The sequence below is a fragment of the Colobus angolensis genome, unplaced genomic scaffold (assembly GCF_000951035.1).
Source record: "Colobus angolensis palliatus isolate OR3802 unplaced genomic scaffold, Cang.pa_1.0 Scaffold5, whole genome shotgun sequence".
NCBI classification, from domain to species: domain Eukaryota; kingdom Metazoa; phylum Chordata; class Mammalia; order Primates; family Cercopithecidae; genus Colobus; species Colobus angolensis.
In genome coordinates, this window is record NW_012118487.1 from 31,969,467 (window position 1) to 31,981,931 (window position 12,465).

The following is a 12,465-nucleotide window of genomic DNA, read 5'->3' on the forward strand; positions in this document are numbered from 1 at the left end:
CTTTTGGCCTCCCTCTCCCTGTGTAAACTGGTAAAAGGCCTCAGAATTTTTTTAGCTGTCTTCACCCCCACCCCCATTTTGTTTTGATACATGTTTTCTATAATCCGGTTTGTTTCTTGCCTTTAGGCAATCAAACTCCAAAAGTTCATGCAACTGGAGACTTGGATGAGTGCCCTTTTTGCCAGAGACCCTTTGATAGGCTTCTGTGGGAGCTCTGATTGCCGTTTTCCCCAAACAGCTGCCCCTGCCAGCAGAAAGCAGTTAAGATAAGTCCTTATCCTTATTCCAATGGCAGTTAGGTATACTTCTTTAGAGGGGGAAATGATAGAGACAGGAGGCAGCCAAGGGTCCTCCGGTGAAACTCTACCATCAAGCCTAAGATAGCCTGAAGGCTGAAGAACCACACTGCTGGTCCCAGATGAAGCCTACCCTTTCCTAACTGATTATTTCTAAATGATGTCCACCTGTGCACTGGGAGGATGGGATGGAGTCTTGGAAGCGCATGCTGTTTGCAGGGGAGAGGAGCCTGGCTTCTCCTGTTCCTGGGTGCGGAGTTGGGATTCAATCTGTGAGGTGGGAAACCTGCTAACAGGACTCTATCCTGCTTTGGTGAGATTTATTTTTCCTTTTCATCCAATACATTCCACTCCCCCTCACCATTCAAAGTGTCTGTGTGCTTAACTTTTTCTGGTCCTGTGACAAGAACGTGTTTTTGGTTTTTGTTTTTTGTTTTCTAAAACAGTGGGTGGAACCTGATGGGAGGTAATTGAATCATGGGAGTGGGTCTTTCCCATGCTGTTCTCATGATAGTGAATAAGTCTCACAAGACCTGATGATTTTATAAAGGAGAGTTCCCCTGCACATGTCTTCTTGCCTGCTGTCATGTAAGATGGTACTTTGCTCCTCATTCACCTTCTGCCATGATTATGAGGCCTCCCTAGGCATGTGGAACTGTGCGTCAATTAAACCTCTTAAATTACCTAGTCTCAGGTATGTCTGTATTAGCAGTGTGAGAACAGACTAATACAATGAGTAAACTTATTTTAATTAGTCCTTCTAAAAAAGGTGCCAATTTGAAGAATTTATTAAATGAGTAACCACAAAATAGGTTATAATGCATAAAATATTGAAATAATCCATGAGTCCACAAATACATTTAAAAACATTTAAAAATTAGGAACATCAGAAGCTGAAGTTCTTTTGTACAGATGAGTGCCAACAAATAGAATGCTAGAATTTGAAAAATCATCATTTTGAAATGCCATAAAAGTAATTATTTTAGACAGGATTCTTTGATTTACGCTAATAACATGTGTGAGATTGGGAACAAAATACTCTAACCTGAAATAATTGCCTCTGTAGATTACTTGTTAGTTACAAAAAGAAAAAGTTTCATTTACAAAGTAGAAATTTTGCAGACACCTCCATAATCAAGAGATCAAAGTTACTGTCACCAAATATAGGAGAACCTGAGATCACATGCTTCCTGATATGTATGTGCACTGTGAAGGATACAATATCGCCTATGTATTACTCCTACTGGAAGCATTTGACCTGAACTTAATCATGAAGAAGAAAATAACTCTTATCTCAGAGGCATTTTGCAAAGCCTCTGAGATGGATTCTTTGAAAATAGCAATGTAATGACAAGACAAAAAAATAAAAAAATTAATTAATATCTAGGGAACTTTTCTGGATTAAAGGAGCCTAAATAGACATGTAAACTAAATGTCAGCTATGATTCTTGATTGGGTTCTGGATTAGGAAAATTAAACATCATAAATTTAATTTGAGGAAGAATTTGGAAAATTTGAATATGAGCTGCACATTAAATAAAACGCTGTATAAAAGTTAAATTTTCGCAATTTCTACACGCACCGGAAGACAGAGGTCCTCTTTCCTTGCCTAACGCAGCCATGGCTCGTGGTCCCAAGAAGCATCTGAAGCGGGTAGCAGCTCCAAAGCATTGGATGCTGGATAAATTGACCGGTGTGTTTGCTCCTCGTCCATCCACCGGTCCCCACAAGTTGAGAGAGTGTCTCCCCCTCATCATTTTCCTAGGGAACAGACTTAAGTATGCTCTGACAGGAGACGAAGTAAAGAAGATTTGCATGCAGCGGTTCATTAAGATGGATGGCAAGGTCCGAACTGATATAACCTACCCTGCTGGATTCATGGATGTCATCAGCATTAACAAGATGGGAGAGAGTTTCCGTCTGATCTATGACACCAAGGGTCGCTTTGCTGTACATCGTATTACACCTGAGGAGGCCAAGTACAAGTTATGCAAAGTGAGAAAGATCTTTGTGGGCACAAAAGGAATCCCTCATCTGGTGACTCATGATGCCCGCACCATCCGCTACCCCGATCCCCTCATCAAGGTGAATGATACCATTCCGATTGATTTGGAGACTGGCAAGATTACTGATTTCATCAATTTCGACACTGGTAACCTGTGTATGGTGACTGGAGGTGCTAACCTGGGAAGAATTGGTGTGATCACCAACAGAGAGAGGCATCCTGGTTCTTTTGACGTGGTTCACGTGAAAGATACCAATGGCAACAGCTTTGCCACTCGACTTTCCAACATTTTTGTTATTGGCAAGGGCAACAAACCATGGATTTCTCTTCCCCGAGGAAAGGGTATCCGCCTCACCATTGCTGAAGAGAGAGACAAAAGACTGGCGGCCAAACAGAGCAGTGGGTGAAATGGGTCCCTGGGTGCCATGTCAGACCTTTGTACATAATTAAAAATATTGTGGCAGAAAAAAAAAAAGTTAAATTTTCTAAGTGAGATCACTGTATTGTATTTATGCAATAGGATATCCTGCTTAAGAGATAGGAGGTTCATACATTTAATAATGAAGATACAGCAAGTGTGGGAAAATGTTAAAAATCATTGAATTAAAGTAAAGTATATGTGGGTATTCCTTGTATAGTTTTTGTAACTTTGCCATAAGCTTGCACTTTTTTTTTTTTTTTTTTTTTGAGAAGGAGTTTTGCTCTGTCACCCAGGATGGAGTGCAGTGGCACAATCTTGGCTCACTGCAACCTCCGCCTCCTGGGTTCAAGCGATTCTCCTGCCTCAGCCTCCCGAGTAGCTGGGATTACAGATGTGCATCACCACACCCGGCTAATTTTTGTATTTTTAGTAGAGATGGGGTTTCACCATGTTGGTCAGGCTGGTCTCCAACTCCTGACCTTGTGATCCAACCACCTCAGTCTCCCAAAGTGCTGGGATTACAGGCATGAGCCACTGAGCCAGGCTAAGTTTGCACTTTTTAAAATAAAATGTTTTTAAAATTACAATAATTTTCATCATAATGCATAATAAAAAAGGGCAAACTTCTTTTTTTGAATTTTTTTTTTTTTTTTTTTGAGGCAGAATCTTGCTCTGTCACTTAGGCTGGAGTGCAGTGGTCTGATTCCAGCTCACTATAACCTCTGCCTCCTGGGTTCAAGTGATTCTCATGCCTCAACCTCCCGAATAGCTGGGATTACAGGTGTGCACCACAAGGCCCAGCTAATTTTTGTATTTTTGGTAGAGACAGGGTTTCCCCATGTTGGCCAGGCTGGTCTCAAACTCCTGACCTCACGTTATCTGCCCACTTTGGCCTCCCAAAGTGCTCGGATTACAAGTGTGAGTTACCGCACCCAGTCCAGGGACGAACTTACTCATTCAATGAGCAGCATATTTCTTTGCAGTTGGATAGATAAACAAACAAAACAGGCAAAAAGCCCTTCCTCTGTAGAACTTACATTCTTTCTCCTTATTTCTGAGCTTCCTTTGTTAAATGGATGAGGGTGGGGAATGGTAAGAAGTTTTGGATTTGATATTTTGTAGTCTCTCTCTTCACTACATGGAATTATTTCAGATGCATAAATTTGTTTGCTTTGAATATATATACCTTGGCTAATTTCTTCCACCTAGAGCTCTATAAGAATATTGTAATGTAAATGCTAACCAACAACACTTATGCATAGTCATAACAGAAAATGACCCTATTAGTTCTGTCTTTTGTATTATTATAGACCCAAAGCAAGACACCACTGAACCATTTATTACTTTAAAAACATTCTAAGCTGTGAGGTTGCTTTTGTTTTTCCTTCTGAGATTAAGAATAAAATATCTATTTCAGATGTTTAAAAAAGCATTCCTTAAATTATCTTTGTTTACAGGCCTTGTAGGCTGTATCTTGTTTGTCTAAATCTAAGAAGATTAATTGTAGCATTATTAATGGTCATGTACCACCCCCAACAGAAAATAAAATATAAAATTTTAATTTAAAGCTAAATTTAAAAATAGTAGTCAAAGTTTTATTTATACCTTTAGATATATGCCAGTTTAACAGAATCAAAATTTATATTAAAATGCATAAGAATTTTTTTAAAATAGAATTAACAGGAAATATTTGACTAACACACATTTATGTATCTACATAACTGGTAATGAGTCAGAAAGAATATACTTCTCTAGACACTGCATATTGTTTTTAATGTTGCTTAGGCTCTAATTTCAATTGCAGAGTCAGATAAAAGGTTGGTTGCATTGTTTTTCTATGCATGCTTTTTAATTTCATCCTTTGCATTTATTAACACTAATAGATAGTTTTTGTTGTTGTTGTTGTTGATGCTACCTGTTCAGAGGTATTGGAAAACAGTTTTTCAGAACTCTCTAGATTTTCACTTGGTTTTTTCATTTAATTACCTACCTCTATGTGTGTAAGTATTTGGGTGGTATGGGAGAGAGGAAGAAAATTTGAAATCTCTTTTTTCAAATTTTTTTCTTATTACTTTTTTACAAGTCCCTCTCAATGAAAATCTACATCTGTCAAACACATTTGCTATTCAAAACAACTTTAGTGAGCAGATGAAATAGAAGGAAGGAAAGTGGGCACTTCCATATTTGTTTTCAATGAAATATCTTAAAAAGTTAAGAAACTTGAGGTCACAAAGGAGAAGCAAGGCATAACTCTGAAGAGGACACTGGGTTTGATTTCAAATAAGGGAAATGAGGGAAAATGGAAGGAGATTTCCTGACTCAACAGAGAAGATGGAATTTAAATTTACCGAAATCAGTAATAAGGTAGAAGTGAGAATAAAGTACTTTCAAAGCTAAATAGAGAAGGAGAAAAGTGTTTAAAAGCTCATTTTAAAGTAAAAGAGAGATGAGGAGTTACCAGATTTGCGTGAGAAAGAGCAGATACATTTATTGTTTTTAAATATCACAGAAGAGAGGAATAAATTTGAGCAAATAAGTTTAAGAAGCTTTCTTTCCTTTTATTATTTGTTAATCACCAAGACAGTGGGGAAAATGTCTTTAGGACATGTCAGAGACCTTTATGGCAGCCCCTCCCATCACAGGCCCAGAGGCCTAGGAGAAAAAAATGGTTTTGTGGACCAGGACCAGGGTCCCCCTTCTATGTGCAGGCTAGGATCTTGGTGCCCTGTTTCCCAGCTGTTCCAGCCATGGCTAAAAGGGGCCAAGGTACAACTCAAACCATGGGTTCAGAGGGTGCAAGCGCAAAGCCTTGGCAGCTTCCATGTGGTGTTGAGCCTGTAGGTGCACAGAAGTCAAGAATTGAGATTTGGGACCCTTCACCTAGATTTCAGATGATATATAGAAACATCTAGATGTTCAGGCAGAAGTTTGCTACAGGGGCAGGGCCCTCATGGAGAACCTCTGCTAGGACAGTGCAGGAGGGAAATGTGGGGTTGGAGCCCCCACATAGAGTTGCCACGGGGGCACTCACTAGTGGAGCTGTGAGAAGAGGGCCACTGTTCTCTAGACCCCAGAATGTTAGCTCCATTAACACCTTGCACCATGCACCAGGAAAAGCAGCAGACACTCAATGTCAGCCCATGAAAGCAGCCAAGAGGGGGCTATACCTTGCAAAACCACAGGGGTGGAGCTGCCCAAGGCCATGGGAGTCCACCTCTTGCATCAGCATGACCTGGATATGAGACATGGAGTCAAAAGAGATCATTCTGGAACTTTAAGGTTTAACGACTGCCCTATTGGATTTTGGACTTGTATGGGTCTTGTAGCCCTTTGTTTTTGCTAATTTCTCTCATTTGGAAATGGGTGTGTTTACCTAATACGTATACCCCCTTGTATCTAGGGAGTAACTAACTTGCTTTTGATTTTACCCACTCATAGACAGAAGGGACTTGCCTTGTCTCAGGTAAGCCTTTGGACTGTGAAATTTTGAGTTAATGCTGAAATGAGTTAAGACGGGGCACTTTTGGGAAGGCATGATTTGTTTTGAACAATGTGAGGACCTGAGTTTTGGCAGGGGCTAGGGGCAGAATGAAATGTTTTGGCTGTGTCTCCACCCAAATTCCATCTTTAGTTATAGCTTCCATAATGTCCATGTTCTGTGGGAGGGACCCTGTGGAAGTTAATTGAATCATGGGGGCAGGTCTTTCCCATGCTGTTCTCATGATAGTGAAAAAGTCTCATGAGATCTGATAGTTTTATGAAGGGAGGTTCCCCTACACAAGCTCTCTTGCCTGCCACCATGTTAGATGTAACTTTGCTCCTCTTTCACCCTCCACCATGACTGTGCAGTCTTCCCGGCTATGTGAAACTGTGAGTCAATTAAACCTCTTTCTAAATTACCCAGTTTTGAGTATGTCTTTATCAGCAGTGTGAGAACAGACTAATACATAATTTAACCCCAAAGAAGAGTTCTTTAATGGAGAAATTCATATATTGTGAAATTGATCCTATTCCTGAAATCTTTACTGTGATGACTGAGGACCTCTAGCCAGGTTCCTTACTTACATCACTTGGAATTAGTTGGCCTCCATATAAGACTAGTTTGAACTGATAGTGCTGAGTTTACAAGTTTTCAAATATATGCAAAATATACATAACCATATGAATGATTAATGGTGACATGCTTATAAAATGGTGACTCTAACAAGCTCTATTAGGTAAATATACATGCAATCACTGAGTTCTGTCAAGAGATGGTGTCATTTATGCACAATAAGGCACATTTTTCAGTTTATTATTCAATATAATAAATTCTAACAATTTTCCAAAAGTGCTCATATAAAAAATAATTAGCCTTTATGTTTTAGTAAGTTGTTGTTTTCAGTAATCATTGCTTCCTGAGCAGATATTTTTTGGTGTTTTATTTTGTCATATTTATTGGCTATTATTCCTGTTAGAAACAGCTTCTGATACTAAGAAAGAAACATCAACAAGAGAAGACATCTTTCCCATAAAAAAATTTGTTCCAGCTTCATTTTTATTTGAAGTTGAATATAGACAAAGGTAAAAAGAAAAGCTAAGAAAACGTTCCCAGGTGAGGCATTGGAGTTTCAACTAGTCTGGTCAGGGGCCACTGTTAAACTACAGATATTTGATAGGAATTGTCCCTTTAACTGTGTGAAAATGGTTTCCTAATGATTCTTTTTGCTTTTTACTCTGGGTTAGCTTCTCATCAGTTCATAAATGCCCATACCTGGTTCTGTCAACATTTTTGGTTCATATTATGTGCTTTATGAGGCCAAACATAGCAACACAAACATTTAAATTGCTTCCATGTTTTACAACCTCAACTGCTGTATTTTATATAAAGGCCACAAAATGAATACTGTTATTGATGAAAATTGGGTTACCCTGAGGACTCTTGCTTAACTGAAATCACAAATGGAGCAGACAGAAAAATCAAAAGTGTATGCTGAGAACGGTGAGTAGAGAGTGAACTCCTCAGAGCAGTAATAATCTTCATTTCCAGAGGCCAGAAGTGAGAAAAGAGGGATTTTTTTTTTCTCCATTGGGAAATTTTATTTCCAATGTTACTTGAACACAATACAAGTAATATAAATTAAAAAAATGAATAGTTTGTTACTTAGAAAAAAGGTTATTTGTATGAGGGACTCAAAAATAGTTTTTAAATATTACTATATGCTAGAATCTGATTTTGTTTATTTGTTTTGTTTTGTTTCTTTTGGTTTCTATTTATTGTGGGCCTGCAGATTTTATTTTTAAAATGTAACAAAACTTATATGATGTTCCTCAAAATGCTTCTATGTTGATCAGCACTCAATGCAAGCTCTACCTGTCATAATTACACTGTATATACTTCAGTCAGGGAAGTAGAAGTTTCTGCTTTGCAAACTAGTGGACCATTTATTAAACCAATTTTAATCTTCCTGACAGTCATACATTCACCTAAAACAATACTAATAATAAAACTCTATTAAAACACTAGAAAATAGCTGGTATTTCTCCAGAAAGGCCAAACCAATTGTCAAGGATTAGATCTATATTAAATGGGCTGATTTTTGACAGGCAAACTTGAAAGTTACATGTTTTTGGGTAATGCTTGCAACTAGTCATACTTTGCTTGTCAGTAGCTAGTTACTAGATTAGTCTTCCCCTTCTAATAGCTTTGATCCCTATTGCAGGAAGGGTACAAGTTATCCAGAAACTGTTGTTCTTTTATCAGAGTAAATTCTTCACATATGTTTGCAAGTCATGACTAAAGAATACACAAAAGAGCATATTTAAATATATTTTGCTAATTAGTAACAATAACTTTTTTCTTGTTTCTGATTTTTCTCTGGGATTATGCCAGTTAGTTGATACATGTTCATTAATTTTATACTAAAAACAACATTAATAAGGGTGCTATTCTAAGATTTGAGTCCAACTTCAAGCTAATTATATCAATACAAGCTCTCCTGCTTAGTGAATAATAATCATAATTTGTAAAATAATCATATAATTTGTAAGTGAATGAAATGAACTCCCTTAGAAAATGTTAATAGACACCTTTTTATAGCATATGTCCTATAACTGAATAAAAAGTTTAGCTACTTGATTGGTTATTTATGTTGTATTAAATAATGATTTAATAATAAATGAAGCTTTAAACTTCTTGTAAGTAAATTAATGCTGGATAGTTGAATACCTATATTCCAAAAGTATTATTTTGGGCAAAGCATATAAAAGTTAATTCACCTAACTATGAACACATATAAAGCCATTAAGAACTAATTTTTTAAGACACTTTTAAAGTTTTTTAAAATTCCTGAATATTTTGCTATTTACTACATCACCACTAAATTAGCAGAATGATAAAAATAGCTAATACCCTTGAGTACTTATTATGATCTAGATAATGTGCTTAGCTCTCTCCAGGTATTATCATATTTAATACAACAAACTCATAAGGCAGATACCATTGCTGCCATTTGACAGAAAAGGTATAAGACTAAGAAACTTGGCCAAAGTTGTGCAGGTTGTAAGAGGCGAGGAATGGGCTAGAAGCCTGATCTTCCACTGCGAAGCCCATCTCATGCTCTTACCTGTATTGCACCTTTCCCTCAACAGAGGGATTCTTTGCCTCTTCTCCTATGAAAAAATGGAAAGAAATTTAACCAAAAGAAAATTTTCAACATATCATATATTTCCAAAAAAATGTAGTGTTACCTTCCCTGGTTCTTACCAATGAATATCAATAAATGTTATTGATTGATTCCTGATAGACTTGAAAGGATGAATTCATTCCCTGAAGAGGCAGAAAATAGATTACTAAACTAACACTACAACTGAACACTGAACATTCTGACTAAACAACCAACAAAAAATAAAATAGTTGTACATTAAAGAATACAAGAATGAAAGCTACATTTACCATAAATTATACCATCATAGGACAAATATTAGTTAAGAACAGACTACTTTTAGCCATACTTATGACTCTCAGAGGAATAAGCCTGATTTTGTTCATGACTTCCAAAGGACTTTCAAAGAGAAAGAACATTTAAAAAATAAGAATTAATATTTAAAGTTTATGAGTTGTTGTAACCAACCCCTTGAAGATGGATTGGTTTTAAAGCTAGAATTCACCTATTAATACCATACCACTAATACATTTGCATTAATAATAGCCATTCTATGAATAGCATTAGCATCTTCTCAATAAACCCATGTAGTCAACACTTATACTTCTTAATTCCTGAATAAATCATACGACAAAAGATGAATTTTTAGTTTCTATGAATTACACATAAAAGAGTCACCTCTTTAATTTATGTGAGTTGTGTTTTTTTTACAGATAGCATTAAGGTTTCCTAACTAATTACTTTTTTTTTTGTTTAATCATTTTATGGGCAAAACCTTAAGGACTCTTAGAAAAGATAAAGCTTTGCCTTTCAAAGAAACCACTGCCATCTTCCACTGAACGAAAGAAGTTTGACCATGACTTTGCCATCTCTACTTCCTTTCATGGGATACACAATATTGTTCAGAACCGGAGCAAAATTCGCAAGGTGCTCTGGTTGGTTGTGGTTCTCGGCTCAGTCTCACTCGTGACATGGCAGATCTACAGTCGCTTGCTCAACTACTTCACATGGCCAACCACAACGTCCATTGAGGTTCAGTATGTGGAAAAGATGGAGTTCCCAGCTGTGACATTTTGTAATTTGAACAGGTAAAATTAGTTTTTAATTAGTTCCTATAAACTTGCTAGTGTAATCTTTCTTGGATGACTGACAAAGAGTTTTCTTATGTGGAAATTATCATATGTAAAACCACTGGAGTTCTTAAATTGCACTTAAAAGCACAAATTTAAGGGAGCAAAGAATTCACTAATTTCTTCTTTCACTTATTTTCCTTCTTTTCTTCCTTCCCTCCACAATCATATTCTAGGTAACATCCCAAATCCTATCATTAAATAGATGTAAAAGAGATGGGGATTTCACTATATTGCCCAGACTATTCTCAAACTCCTAGGCTGAAGTGATCCACCTGCCTCAGCCTCCCAAAGTGCTGAACTTATAGATGTGAGCCACTGCGCCCAGCCCAATGTAAAAGTCTTGATCTCTGCATGTTAGAAGTTAATTCATTGGCAGAAAAGAGAAACATCAACAATCACAGTGCAATATGGTAATTGCGCAATAAAATAAAACAATGTGCAAGGGCTCTGAAATCCCACAGAACAGATTAATAGTCTCCATCGTGGGTGTTATGGAAATCTGGGTATTAAAAGGTGACTAGAGCTTTCTAAGTGGAGATGAAGAAGAAATGGAAGAGGGAACTACTTTGCAAACACATAAAGATATAAAATGTTTTGATGTACATATGACGAGCTATTTAATGTAGTAGAAGCAAGGCCAACTCCATGGGTCTGTGATCAGTGCAGCTGCAAAGAGCCCTGAGCTTAGAAGAGGGTTACACTTGATTCAATGCTCTACTGTCACTGTCTTGAGTCCTTGACTGCAACTTATTCCAGAAAACTGCAGTCTATTGACTGTACACCAAATCTGCTGAGAGGAGGGCAACTTTCCACCACTAGGCTTCCAGGCAATGCTTTGTAATTGCCTGTGGTGAAGCCTGAAATATCACACATAGGATTTTTGCCTGAGAAAGGAGGGCTTCTTAAGACCCACCACTTACTTATTAGGGAAGTCACTCAGCCTTCTTAGTGTCAATTTTTATATTTATAAAATAAGATAATATCATCTACTTCACATATTTGTTGTTACATTAGGTAAGGTAATAAGTACTCCATTGTGTTTCATTCCTGGGGGACTTCTAGAACTGGTGCTCAATATACAGTAGATGTTACAGCTCGTTTGTATGATCGTCAATATTTCAAGAACTCAAGATACATGTCCAGGTCCTAACAAGTGAAAACAAATCAATCCTTTCCCCCCAAAAAATGATTTTCAATACTATTGCCTCATACTATTTTAAGTAGCATGGGTTCTAAAAAAAAACAAAGATTGGTTGCTATTATCCTTGACTGAATGAAAATGTAGATATTACTTCCAGAATGGCAAAGTGAGGAAGTCCATAAATTCTATCCCCTACAAAACCAACCATAACTGGTGAAAAAATATTTATCTTAAAAGGCAAACTTTTCTTTTAAAAAAGAAACATTTCAGTAGTATCTCCTCAAATTCAAGTCTACTGGAACCTCAGAATGATCATATTTAAAAATTGGGTCATTACAAATATGATTAGATAAGTTGAGGTTTTACCGCATTAGGGTGAGCTCTAAATCCAATGACTGAAGTTCTTTCAGGGAGAGGAGAGAACACACAGAGATATAGCAGGGAAAAGTCATGTGAAATAGAAGCAGAGATTGATATAGTTTTGCCACAAGTCAAGGTATATTTAGGAAAAAAGGCATAAGACAGAGAAAACAAAAAGTAAAATGGCAGATGCAAATCTAAGTATATTACTAATGAAATTAAATTAGAATGGATTAGACAATCCAATAGAAAGGCAGAGGTTATCAGAATGGATTTTTTAAAGAAAGATCCAGCTATATGCTGTGTACAGGAGAGACAATTTAGATTTGAAGATGCAAATGGGTTAAAAGTATAAGAATGGAAAAAGTATGTCAACCATGAGAAAGCTAGAGTAGATATCCTTATCTCAGACAAAATAGACTTTAAAGTAATACATGTTACTTGATATAAAAAATTGTCATTTTA

At 36.9% G+C, this 12,465-nt stretch overlaps 2 protein-coding genes across 2 annotated transcripts in view; both read left to right on the forward strand.

The window, feature by feature from the left end:
* The first annotated feature begins 1,893 nt into the window (after window positions 1-1,893).
* LOC105524454 (40S ribosomal protein S4, X isoform-like) lies at window positions 1,894-2,763 on the forward strand. The gene has a single exon (XM_011959728.1). The coding sequence runs from the start codon at window positions 1,917-1,919 to the stop codon at window positions 2,706-2,708; it is 792 nt and encodes a 263-aa protein (XP_011815118.1). The 5' UTR covers window positions 1,894-1,916; the 3' UTR covers window positions 2,709-2,763.
* A 4,853-nt stretch (window positions 2,764-7,616) lies between these two features.
* Window positions 7,617-12,465, forward strand: part of ASIC5 (acid sensing (proton gated) ion channel family member 5) — a 34,928-nt gene continuing 30,079 nt past the window's right edge. The window contains exons 1-2 of the mRNA XM_011959729.1: window positions 7,617-7,703; window positions 10,148-10,454. Coding sequence (XP_011815119.1) covers window positions 7,664-7,703; window positions 10,148-10,454 — 347 coding nt within the window. The 5' untranslated portion in view covers window positions 7,617-7,663. The remainder of the gene's footprint in view (window positions 7,704-10,147; window positions 10,455-12,465) is intronic.

What these genes read in the sequence shown, in the direction of transcription:
- LOC105524454 (XM_011959728.1), top strand. Translation starts at nt 1,917, where the DNA reads ATGGCTCGTGGTCCCAAGAAGCATCTGAAGCGGGTAGCAGCTCCAAAG.